At 37.1% G+C, this 13,566-nt stretch overlaps 1 protein-coding gene across 1 annotated transcript in view; it reads right to left on the bottom strand.

Moving 5' to 3' along the window:
• The window catches only part of CHDC2 (calponin homology domain containing 2), a 135,108-nt gene that overhangs the window by 11,316 nt on the left and 110,226 nt on the right, over window positions 1–13,566 (bottom strand). Inside the window, exon 15 of the mRNA XM_006881847.1 lies at window positions 904–1,015. Within this exon, the coding sequence (XP_006881909.1) occupies window positions 904–1,015 (112 nt within the window). The remainder of the gene's footprint in view (window positions 1–903; window positions 1,016–13,566) is intronic.

The raw sequence follows: 13,566 nt of genomic DNA on the forward strand, positions 1-13,566 counted from the left end.
AGAGTCCAGAATTAAGGTTGCATAGTGGAATGTACTTGGGGTGGTGGGACGGGTGCGGGGGGGATTGTGTACGAGGGAGGGAGTGTTTCTTTTACTTTTGAAAGAGAGGAGAGAACTGGGGGGAGGGATGGGCGGGGAGAGAAGTGCAGCAATGAATGAATGGAAATCCAAAATATCTGTAAATGCTCATTAAAATTATTTAAATTTTTTTTAAAAAAAAGGTCTTTCTTCGGCTGAATGGCTTTATGGATTTAAAATGGATTTAACTTGCCAATCTTATTCCACCAGGGGGAGCGCTGATGGCGTAATGAGTAGTTAGGTTGTGCTGTTAACCCACAGACCATGGCAATTTACCGTTCTTTAAAACGCACTGGAGAGTCAGCTAACCTCTCTGACTCCAAAAAAATTAGTATGTGTAAGTACTCTACCAGGGCTTCTTTGAGAATGTATTATCGTTGCTGTTATGTGCTGTTGAGTCAGAAAAAACTCATACCTGACCCTCCAGCGAATTTTTAGAGGCTGTAAATTGCGTGGGAGAATATTAGAGCAGCTGGTAAAATAAAACCACCTGCTATTGGGTTGTCAGCACAACTCCCTTTCACTAAGCTCTTTGAGAGTATAATGGATCACAGATTATTTGAAAATTGTAACGTTCTATTGAAAAAATACTTCATATGCCAAATTCTAATCATTACTGATCTCAACAAAGCTTTAAAAAAGAATCACCTTGGATACTTTTTTAATTAATAGTGAGGCAGTATTATTAAATGGACTCTGATATAATAAAAGGGAGCCTTCCGGATTCTAACTAAATACTGAAAAATCTGGCTACTGGGATGGTTCAGACACTATATGATGAGAAGGGCTACCCTTCAGCTTTATAAGTGAAGAAATATACTCTACCTTTTTCGGGATAACTGTTGTTGTCAAGTGGATGTGAAAGAGTTGTTGGAATCAACGGAGAAGGCAATGGAATCATGCCTGTTCCTTCCACAATGTATACTAATTCTCCAATCTAAATCAGAAACCCACAAGAATATTACACTTTTAAAGTAGAGGGGAAAAAATCATGAAATTTATGAAAAACTCAAAATGAGCAGCAGAACTACACAGTTTCCAAGAATGACACAGTGTACTACGAGGGCATTTTTACAGTTCTAAGTAGCCTAGTGGTAAGAATCTGTGCTGCCAGACAAAAGACACACAGTTTAAATCCACCAGTTACTCGGTGGGAGAAAAATGGGCAATCTCCTCTCATGTGATTTATTGGCTCTTTAATCATGCTGGAAGGTCAGCTAAGGTCCATTCCAATTGATGGTACAAGTCAACAACAACAACAAATAACGTAGAGGAATTTTCTGCCAACCCAAAGGCAAAGGATATGAATCCACCAGCTGCTCTGTAAAAGATAGATGGAAAATCTCCTTTCCTATGATTTTACAGCCTCTGAAAGCCCACTGAAGGGTCAACTATGAGTTGGTTCTGACTCTATGGCATGTAACAACAACAATTTTAAATCAATATTAATTGTGTCCTAGAGAAGACTATTTTACAGATATCTTCTAATAGACAATATGTATTAAAATTATATAAATTGATCATATAATAAAAACAGTATATATTTTAGATAAGCATTGAAATGGCAGGAATTGAAAATTAAGAATGAATAATTTCCAACTGTGAGATCAAATTATTTATAGCTTTATTATAACCATCTCCTAATTGTGATTTGTTTAGAATGTATTTGGTGGACTTCTTTCATATAGGAGTGTTCCCTACATTTTTATAAATTAAAAGGCCTAGTTATCTTTTGTTAGTATTAGAAAAAGAAAATTAATATCATTTTTTTCTAAATTGTTTAATATTGATATCCATTCACTCCTGATAATAATATACAATATCTTAAAGTAACTGTCTATGTAGTACTTTTTCCTAAGCAGTCATATAATTAGCAAACAAAAATTCAATCTATCAGTCCCAAATGTTTTTTCCTCCCTGTGTGCCTGTGTGTGTTCTATTACAAATACAACTGAATACTCAATACTAACAACAGAGCTCTGATGACCTAGTGGTAAGGACATGAACTGCCAACTCAAAAGCACATAGTTCAAATTCACCAGTTGCTCTGTTCTGAGGAGATGATCAGTTTCCTGCTAGATGATTTATAGCCTCAGAAAACTTACTGCAGGGTCAGCTAAGAGTCCATGCAAGAACATTATTCAGTGCTAATTTGAATAGAAGGCAAATGTATCAGTTCAATAAAGCTCTTTTTTGGTTTATCACTTTTGCCATCCTTGTCATTTATAAATCAATTGTTTTCTCCAAGATAGAAGATTCATAAGCAATTAAAGTAAGTAAGCACAGAGCTATCATAATTTACCATCTCTTTTAAAACTGCATACCTGAATTGATCCTGAACTATAGATTGTCTTTTGTTATTGCTACGGACTGTGAGTCAGAACTGACACATAGTTGACCCTCCAGCGGGTTCTCGGATGCAGTAAATCACATTGTAGGACACTATCCATCTTCCGCAGAGCAGCTGGCACATTTGAACCATATGCCTTCACGTTGGCAATGCAACTCCTTACCAATAGGTCACCAGAGTTCTGTGTAGAACAAATGAATTCCAAGCCATGGAAGTTGATTTAAAAGGAGGTAACTGCTAATTAGGAGTTCTGCTGGCACTGTGGTTAAAGTATCTGGCTACTAATCAATAGGTGGTTTGAACTCATCAGCCACTCTGTGGGAGAAAGATGAGGCAGGCTCCTTTCACCAAGATCTACAGTCTTAGAAACCTTATGGCTTACTTCTACTCTACAGGAGGTAAGAGTCAAAACTGGTTAAATTCTCCACTTCATTCTACATTTTGCATAGACAATAGATGATCATTGCCCCAAAAATGTATTTATTCTAAGAAATTCACTTTCAAAACGATCTTTTTGTTTTAAAATAAACAAAACTATATAAAAGAAAATTATGCCTGTTTTATTTGTGTTAGAAAAAATATTATGGAAAGTGGTAATTACATCTATTGACTCCCTTAGAAGAGAAGCATACCACGTAAGGACTACAAAAGCAATTAAAACTGTTTTAGGAAAGCCTCTAACAATCTAAGTCTAGTAGTTGTGAGGTGGGGAAGTTAACTTCTCTGACCCGTGGTAACATTTGTCATTATGATACCTTCTACCACTCGACTGCACAAGTTCTTTTCTGATTTTAGGTTCACATTTTCCAGAGGGCATGATGGGCATGTTCAATTGGAATTGTATTTTCCAAAGGACATACTAGTACTGTTGCAACTCTAAGGAACTCTCATAAAAGCTGTTTTGTTCCTTTTGTATGTCTAATTTGCAATCTCCAAGCAATATTGTTGCATGTAACTTTGCAAGAAGGCCTGCTATTAATGACCCAGAAAGAGAGACACAGACACCAAATTGGGAGGAAAATCTGACCCTAATTAGCTGAATAACCTTGGACAAATCATGGATGCTTTTCAGAGACAAATTTCAATCTTGAAAAAAGGCATTGATCTCTACAGTTAATCCTCACATTGCTCCACAGATTTTAAATTTATTGATTCCTTTATCTTGGGCCTGGTTATTGCCAGCCAAAGACCAAAATAGCTGCCTTCAATTTTATTCTGGCTGCTTATGATCATATGTGTACTAAGTAGCAACTGCACTCCCAAGAGTTTTCAAGGTGTGACTATTCTGGAAGCGGATCACCAGACCTTTTATCCTAAGGCGCCATTGGATGGATTCAAACAACCAACCTTTTGATTAGTAGTCAGATTTCATAATATAGTTGTTTTAATTAACGGTGCAGAAGTACATGAATGACGTGGTTATATAAGGCAATTGCAGCTTAACTGAAATTCTAAAATATTAAATTACATACCCTGAGGAGGAAAAAAGACAAATCACTCTAGGTGATTATTTAAGTTTTCCAAAATTATAAAATGAACTTAACCAGAATAGAACAGCGCTTTGCTTTGCAGAGAATATTTTTCATTTCATTGTTGTGTGCTGCCAAGTGAATTCAAACTCACAAAAATCTCATATATAAGGATAGAGTAGAACTGCCTCATAAGGTTTCCTAGGAGTTCTGTTGGCATAGCCCACAAATGGAAAGATGGCACAAATCCAAAGATGGAACCTCTCTAGAGGTTCAAATCTATCAGCATCTCTAAGGGACAAAGATGGGAATTCTTCTTCCATCAAGATTTACAACCTCTGAAAACCCACTGAAGGGCCAGCTATAAGTCAGTTCCGATTTGACAACAGTGGGTTTTTGAGAGGGAGAGCAAATTGTCAGATCTCCTCTAAGGGGTTCAAATAGCTGACTTTTGGTTATCAATTAAACACTGAGCCACCAAGGCTCATTTGTCATCTAATAAATAATATTAAGTAAGAAAAGATGTGCTGAGAGACTTCAGTATGAAAGACTCACAAAAAGATATGAAGATATGAATGTCTTTGCTGAAAAGTTCAACCATTTAAACACAAACTATTCCTGAAAGCTTAGTCTACAGAGAATTCTATATTTCTATCTAGAAAGTATAATATGTGTAATGTGGACTAGGAAGCAGGATATGCCATCTCCTTCCTAAATAACAGGCCTTTGAAAACCCTATGAACACTAAGGAAAGAGAATAGTAATAGCACTGTAGTGGTAGAGCCCAAATTGGAAGTTAGTGGAAATGAGGAAAAGAAAACAGTAACAAACATCATTTAATAATTGGGATATGGAATGTATATAGCTTGCATGTTGGAAAACTGGAAATGGTTTAAAATTAAACGGAGCACATGAATATAAATATACTAGACATTAGTGAGATAAGATGGACCAACTTTGACCACTTTGAATCACTATGCAGGAATGACAAACAGAAGAATGATGTTGCATTCATAGTCAAAAAGTCAATTTCAAGTTCTGTCCTGAAATACAATGTTATGAGTGATAGGATAATACCTACAGGCATACAAGGAAAACTGGTTAACATGATTATTATTCAAATAATTTACATCTTTGAGTTGAGGTTTTGGAAAAGAGCACTGAACATCTTATAGACTGCCAAAAGAACATATATGTCTTGGAGAGGGTGCAGAGTGCTCTCTGGAGGCAAGATGAGGCTTCGGCTCAAATACTTTGGGCATGTTACTAACAGGGGCTATTTCTTGGAGAAAAACATGATGCTGAGAAGGGTGGAGAGTGAGCAAAGGAGAGGAAGACACTCAACGAGGTGGACTGATACAGTGACTGCTGCAATGGGCTGTTGTGTATCAGGAAATGTGAAGATGGTGCAGGATAGAAAAGGGCTCAGATCTTTTGCTCATAGGGTCGCTATGAGTCATCACCAAAATTGGAAGGGTGTACACCAGGGATATGTCCTATCTCCATATCTTTTCCATCTATACGTGGAACAGATTATCTGCGAGCCTGGACTCAATAAGAAGAAATGTGGCATCAGGACTGGAGGTAGACTCATCAACAATCTACGTTATGCAGATGACACAACCCTGCTTGCTGAAACTGAGAAGGACCTGAAGCGCTTACTGGAGAAGGTCGAGGACTGCAGCCTTCAATATGGATTGAAGCTCAACATCAAGAAAACAAAGATTCTCACCATTGGGCAAATTTATAGCACCATGAAGAGATTGAGATTCTTAGTAAGTTTAGTTTGCTTGGCTCTACAAGCAACACTCTTGGTACCAGCAGCCAGGAAATAAAAAGACAAATTGCATTGGGAAAGTCTGCTGTCAAAGATCTCTCCAAAGTACCGAATAGCAACAATTTCAGTCTGGAGACTAAGGTGTGCCTCATACAGGCCATGGTTTTTGCAATTACTTATTATGCATCAAAAAGCTAGACAATAAGTAGGGATGATAGAAACATAATTGATGGCATTAAACTGTGGTGCTGGAGAAGAGTAACACAATAGACTACTAGAAGAACAAACATATTTGTCCTGGAGAGGGTGATACCAGGCTGCTCTGGACATATTGCAAGATGGGACCAGTCCTTGGAGAGGAATGTTATGCTTGGAAGGGTAGAGGGACAGAAAAAGAGAGGAATACCCTCGATGAGATGGATTGATTCAGTGACTGGGGAAATGTAGTTAGTTGTGTCAGAGACAATAAGATTGGCACAGGATAGAGCAGGGTTTAAGGCTTTAGTACATATGGTTGCTATGAGTCGCAGGCAACTTGACAGCAAATAACAAAACAATAACAGCAACAACAACAATAGCCAGTATGGCACAGTCTTTGATAAAATGATTGCAGGACACGATCCACCAAGAAGTTCTTGCCGAACATTCACTGGGAGTGGACACTCTTGCTCTGTGGACCTTCTGCTTATTTTAACAAGTCTAAGACTCTAGTATGTGGAGCCCTGCCTGGTGTGTTATCTAACCAGTTAAGCATAAGTTGTCCTCCATTGCTTCCTCAAATCAGTAATACTTGGATTTTGGGCTGAATTAATTTGGACTAAGGTCTGCAGATAGTGAAGGACAATAAAGGTCAGGAAGATAAATTTATATGTCTGATGAGGGTGTCTAGGTTGCTTCAATGAAAAAGTCAAAGGATTGCTGGGAAAGGCCCAAGAATTGCTGGCTAAGCCCCAGCAAGGAGCTGCAGCTGAATGCTACTCACACTCTCACTCTCAGGTTAAGGAACTATGTTGGATGTTGAGTCCAACAATGTAGGTTACTAATTGACATGCATACCTTGGAAACCAAGCACTTAATGGAATGGGCATTCACAGACTGGGACACCACTGTGAAGTCAGAGCACTGGGTGTGTGTCATCACACTATTGTGTTCTGTGCACCGTTTATGTGTGTTGTGTGAGGATATATCAACCCCTCATCCCTATTTGGGAGTGCAAATCCACAGGGACTGGGTTGTGGTTCTGTTTTAAGTTTCCTCCATTCAGTGTGACCCCTTGTGAACAAGGCAAAAATGTCGTTGGATTTCTGACATTTAACAGTATGAATTTTTAGGTCTTATATAAGGTTCCACTCTAACTTTAGAATTTCTAATAAACTGGTGGAAATTTTGTAGACCTAGTTCAACTTCCTAGGAGTCCTGGGACTCAGTGATTAGACTGCTCCACTGTTAATGAAAAAGCTACTGGCTTGAATTTATCAGCATCTTCCCAGAGAAAGATGTGATAATCTGCTTCCATTAAGATTTACAGTCTTGGTGGTAGGATTGTAAAATGGTACAACCATTCTGGAAGGCAGTTTGGTGCTTCCTCAAAAAGATGAACATAGAAATTCCATACCACCCAGCTATTACACTACTTGGAATACACCCTGAGAATAAGAGAACTGAGGCACAAACTGAGATTTGTACATAGCATGTACATATATATTCATAGCAGCATTATTCACCATCTCAAGAACATGGAAACAGCCCAAATTTCCTAATACAAACGAATCAATTGAGAAATTATTGTACATTCACACAATGGAATACTATGCAGCACGCAGGAACAATAACTTTGTAAATTATTACCTAACTTGGGAGGGACTGGAGAGCATTATGCTGAGTGAACTAACTCAGTCTCATAAGGATAAATATTGTATAAAACCGTTATTGTAGTGGGGGAGGTTGGAAGCAGAGGAATGTGGATGTGCAGGGGGAAGAGGGGATTACTGGGTTGTACAATTTGATGGGGAGGTGAGGGAAATGGAAAGAATTTGTTCAAATTTATATTCAAATTTTTTTAAATAAAATAGTAGGAAAAAAATTATAGCCTTGGAAACCTTAATGCCTGGTTTTGTTCTGCTCTGTTCTATAGGATCACTATGAGTTGAAATCCCTCAGTGTCAGGAGGTGTTTATACTTTCAAAGAACTTGTAAATAAACAATTTCATTTTTATTTCTCTATACACATCAAAAACCTTCTCCAGCAGGGTAAAAAGGAAACTCACAGACTGGGAAAAATATTTGGTAAGGACATATCTGATATTTACATCTCAAATGTATAGACTACCTCAGCGCCTCAACAAGAAAAAGGTAAACAACCTAATCAACTGGGCACAGGATATGAATAGACATTTCACCAAAGAAGACATTCAGATGGCAAACACATGCATAAATGCTTAAAATTCCTAGCTTTCAGAGAGAAGCAAATCAAAACAACTATGAAATATCGTCTCACCCCAGGAGCAACAGCTAAGGTCAACAGAGCAACAACCATGCTGGTGAGGTTGTGGAGAAACTGGAACCCTTATTCACTGTTGGTGGGAGCGTAAAATGGTGCAACCGCTATGGAAGGCAGTATGGCGCTTTCTCAAAAAAGTTGCAAATAAAGATACCATTTGACCCAGCAATTCCAGTACTAGGAATATACCCTAAAGAAATCAGGGCTGCCACCCAAACAGATATATACAAAGCCATGTTTATTGCTGCATTATTCAAAATAGCAAAGAGATGGAAGCAACCCAAGTGCCCATAAACAAATGAATGGATAGAAAACTATGGTATATTCACACAATGGAATACTACGCAGCATTGAAAAACAAGGAACTCATAAACTTTAACACAACATGGGTGACCCTGAAGGACATTATGCTTAATGAAATATATCAGCCACAAAAGGACAAATACTGCATACCAACACTGTTATAAAATAGGACTGACATGGGGGTTTATGGGGAAAGTAAGAAAAGAGGGAACACATAATGAACACTGCATTGGAACAAACGAGGGATAGAACTGTTTAAAAGGAGTATATTTGTATTTGTATGACCACAGTTCAGAATAAGAGGTGCATATCAAAGTAGACTCAATTATGCAACAATGAATGAATTTTTTTAAGTCAACTAGGGAGTATGAAGCAAAATATGCAACAATAAATGAATTAAAATCCAACTTTTCTGTAAACTTTTGTTAAAACCACACAAAAGATAATATAATAAAAAAAGAAAATTCAAATGAACTGCCAAAATGAAACAAATTACATTCTTTTAAATTAATTTTAATGAAAGTTTACAGAGACTTAGGGTTTCAATGATGACAGTGCTAGTAGAAACGCTTGTTTCACACTTAAAAATATATCACATAGGGACAATTATACTATAAATTTCAACAGGTTGTTCCCAACAGCAAAGCAATTATCCCATACTTGATAAGAACAGGAACAAACTAAGTGGACTTGGATGTTTGATTATCTATTTAAGCATGTAATTGCATTTTTAAATATAACTGGCAATATAATTGAATTTGGAAATTAATAAATGTCCTTCCCTACATAAGTAATTATAATTTCATTCAATTCTTTGGATCGGTGGCATTATTTCTCACTTCACAGCAGGATAATCTCATGAATGTTGTTTTATTCTAATATTTTTTCTGACAAGGACAAAGCACAAGCAATCAAAAGTAGTGTATTAATAAATTGAGATGCCAACTTAAGTGTGATTATGTTTTGATTAATTGTTATAAATTTATGGAGGCAAAAGTTAATACTGCAATAATTTAACTCAGAATAAAATTGACTTCCTATGCTATTGAGAATTAACTTTAGCATTTTAATGATTATATTATAAATTAATACAGGAAGGCAATTGTGACACATTTGATCAAACTAAAGTGATCAAATGATCGTATTATAGTTCCTATTTTTCATTAATTTTGATGCACAGAAATTCAGTAAAAATAAATTTATTCAGAGAAAATAAAAATAATATTTGACATTTATTGTTGCTGTTAAGTGTCACTGAGTGAACTACAAGTCATAATGTAGAACAATAGATCTGAGTCTTGCGCTATCCTGCACCACCACTTCTATAAAATATCCACTATTAAATAGCAATTCAAGTGTAAAATTCAACTCTATTTTACTTATTTAATAAGCTATATAGTTTTAATGTATAAGTTATCCTATTGAAATATAAAAATTAAAACCCTAAAACCCAACTACTCAATTCCAACTCATGGCAATCCTACCTGATTGCATATACTTGCCCCATAGGGATTCCAAAATTGCAAATCTTTAGAGAAGCTGTCTGTCATATATATTTTCCATATACTGGCTGTTCAATTTGAACAGCTTACCTTTTGGTTAGTAGTGGAGAACTAGCCACTACACCACCAAAGTTCTAGAAGAAACTGTTGTTGTTATTGTTAGGTGCCATCAAGAATGACTCATAGTGACCCTATGAACAATATCCTATCCTGTACCATGGCTCATCATCTCTGACATACTTGAGCCCATTTTTGCAGTCACTATGTCAATCCACCTCTTGGAGGGTCTTCCTCTCTTTCACTGACCCTACACCTTTCTAAGCATAGGTAACTTCAATTCTTTTCATTCATCATTATTTACTTTCATATAACTTCAATATAGTGCACACATATTTGATACTTTCAGAGCCATATCCTGGGTATAAATTGCCTGCCTTAGATGGGTTACTTTTTGTTGGGAGCCCTGGTGGCATAGGCTATGAAAAATTGCACTATTAACACCAAAGCAGTTCAAATCAACGAACAACTCCATGGGAGAAAGATGGGCAATTTCCTCTCATGCAATTTACAGCCTCCTGAAAATCCACTGGAGGGTCACCTATGACACTCAGCTATGATTCCAACTCAACTGCAATGACTTTGAGGTTTGTTTTCTCAGTTCAATCCATGGTAGTATTTAAAGGAGGGTAATTTTATAAAAGCTTCTCTCTAGACTTACACTATTTCTTTTTGTTTGTTTCTCTCTACTTTGAAGATGGAGACTTCATCAATCCAAGAGCTGTAGAAAATACACTCTTTTTAAAAAATTTTTTATTATTATTTTTGTGTGCGTGTACCGTCAAATCAGATCTGACTGGCAGAAGAAGAGATTTGAACCATGCGCCTCTGGGATTGTAGTTGCAGCTCCTTGCCACTAGGCCACTAGAGCTCCCCAATATATTCTTTTTTTAACAATTTCAGGATGCTTGGAAGCAGCTCTTTCCTCAGCAGAGCCTCTGAGGAGAAGCCACTTGTAGATGATTCCTGAAGACTTGTAAGACCCTAAGCAAGACGACTAATTAAGGTCTTTTCTTTGACCCCTGACTCATGGAAATTGAGATAATAAATGAATCTTGTTTTAAGTTCATTCATTTGTGAGGATTTGCTACATGACGCAGATAACTTATACAGATAAGGACCCCAACAAGGTCAGGCATGCCTCCACTCTGCTCGCATGGGACTTCTCTATGCAGTCATTTAGAATTGACTCACAATGAATATAATTCTTTGCTTGACTTTTAGATGGATTTTAGCTGAAAGCAGGGAGTACCAGAGGAACGTCTATCTGTGTTTCATTGATTATGCAAAGGCATTTGACTGTGTAGATTACAACGGACTCTGAGAAGAATGGAAATCCCAGAACATTTGATCATGTTAATGCAAAACCTATACTTGGACCAGGAGGTAGTCGTCAGAACAGAGCAAAGAAAGACTGCATGTTTCCAAATGGGGAAGAGTGTGTGTTAAGGATGTGTCCTATCTCCATATGTTGTCAGTGTATATGGAGAACAGTTTATCTGGGAGTCTGGACTCTATGAGAAGTGTGGCATCAGGATTGGAGGTAGACTCATCAACAATCTGCATTATGCAGATGACACAATCCTGCTTGCTGAAACTGAGGACCTGAAGTGTTTTCTGCAGAAGGTTAAGGACTGCAGCTTTCAATATGGATTGAGGCTCAATATCAAGAAGACAAAGATTCTCACTACTGGGCCCATTGGCATTATCATGATGGAGGGTGAAGAGATTGAGATTGTACACAGCTTTAGTTTGCTTGGCTTCACAATCAACACTCTTGGCATCATCAGCCAGGAAATTAAAAGATGTATTGCAATAGGAAAGTCTGCTGTTAGGGACCTCTCCAAACTACTGAAGAGCAATGGTGTCATTCTGGAGACTAAGGTGTACCTGATACAGGACATGGTCTTTGCAATCATTAGCTATGTGTCAGAGAGCTGGACAATGACTAAGGAGGATAGAAGGAGAATTGATGCCTTTGAGCAGTAATATTGGAGAAGAGTATTGAATTTACCATGGTCTGCTAAGAAAATGAGCAGGTTCATCCTAAAGAGGGTTAAATCAGGTTGCCCCTTGAAGGCAAGGATTCTGAAATTTCATCTAACATACTTTGGACATGTTGCAAGAAGGGACCAGTCTTTGGAGAAGGACATGATGCTTGGAAGGGTGGAAGGACAGCACAGGAGAGGAAGACCCTGTACGATGTGGATTGATTGACTGGGGTAAAGGGAGTGGGTGTGTCTGAGACAATGAGATTGGCACATAATAGAGCATGGTTTAGGGCTGTTGTACATAGGGTCACTATGAGTTGCAAGTGACTCGACAGCACATAACAATACCACCTAAGAAACTTAAAGACTGAGATTATCATCAGCATTATCTACAACTGACATATAGGAGGTATTCAGTAAATATGTGTTGATGGACATTAACCATTACACATGACAAATTAAGATTTTTACCTTTTTAATTTATAGAGAGCCCTTATAAAAAGCTATCTGTAAAATAGATATCTGGTGGATTTTAACATAAATGTAGAATAGAAATACGTAATACTCTTAATGAAATATGTTTATTCATGGAGAGAACTTGGCTACTTTATCCATCAGCTTAATTCAACTCATTGCTGTTGCATCAGAACCAACTCATAGCAGATCCTCCAGCAGGTTTTCAGAGGCTGTAAATCACACAGGAAGATATTGCTCATCTTTCTCTCTTGGAGCAGCTGGTAGATTTGAACTGTCTGCCTTTAGATTGACAGTAAAATTTCTTTCTTACTACTAGATCAGAATGGAGTAGAAAAGAAAACAGAGTATATTTTTAAAATACACAACTATGTATGTATATATATATATAACTTTTTGCATTTCTGCCATCAATTTTATATATAAAAAGTTGGAAACAAAGAAGGATTGAAAACTGGAAAATATGAACTCAGAGACAGAAATGAGGCTGGGGTGTGAATGATAGAATTTTGTATGATCAATGATTTATTCATTACAAATGCTTTTTTAAAAACCCCAAACATAAGTGGTTATTAAACACATAGACTTCATTTTATGCAATAAAAAGAAATCTTATTGGCTATATTTATGAAAAAAGTCGATGGAGACGTGCAATATCAGCATTCAAAACAAGAACAGGGTTTGACTGTGGAATGGATTAGCAATTACTCATATGTAAGTTCAAACTGAAGTTGCTGTCAAGTGTTCTAAAGTGCTAAAGAACAATAATGTCAGCCTTAAGACTAATGTATGCTTGGCCAAAGCTATAGGGTAGTGCTTTTTTTTAGTTATTTCTTACATATGAAAGATGGACAGTGAATAGGGTGACAAAAGAATAACGGATGCCTTTGAATTGTATTATTGGAGAGGAGCATTGAATATCCAATGAAATTCCAAAAGAACAAACAGGTCTGCTTTGGAGGTAGTGCAACCAGGATGCTCCTTAGAGGCATGACTGATGAAACTTGGTCTTATACACATTTCGCAAATTTCCAAGTGGGACCAGTCCTTGGAAAAAGACATCAT

This window comes from Elephantulus edwardii, unplaced genomic scaffold (genome assembly GCF_000299155.1).
Source record: "Elephantulus edwardii isolate Elephantulus edwardi_28Jun2011 unplaced genomic scaffold, EleEdw1.0 scaffold00016, whole genome shotgun sequence".
In the NCBI taxonomy this organism is placed as follows: Eukaryota; Metazoa; Chordata; class Mammalia; order Macroscelidea; family Macroscelididae; genus Elephantulus; species Elephantulus edwardii.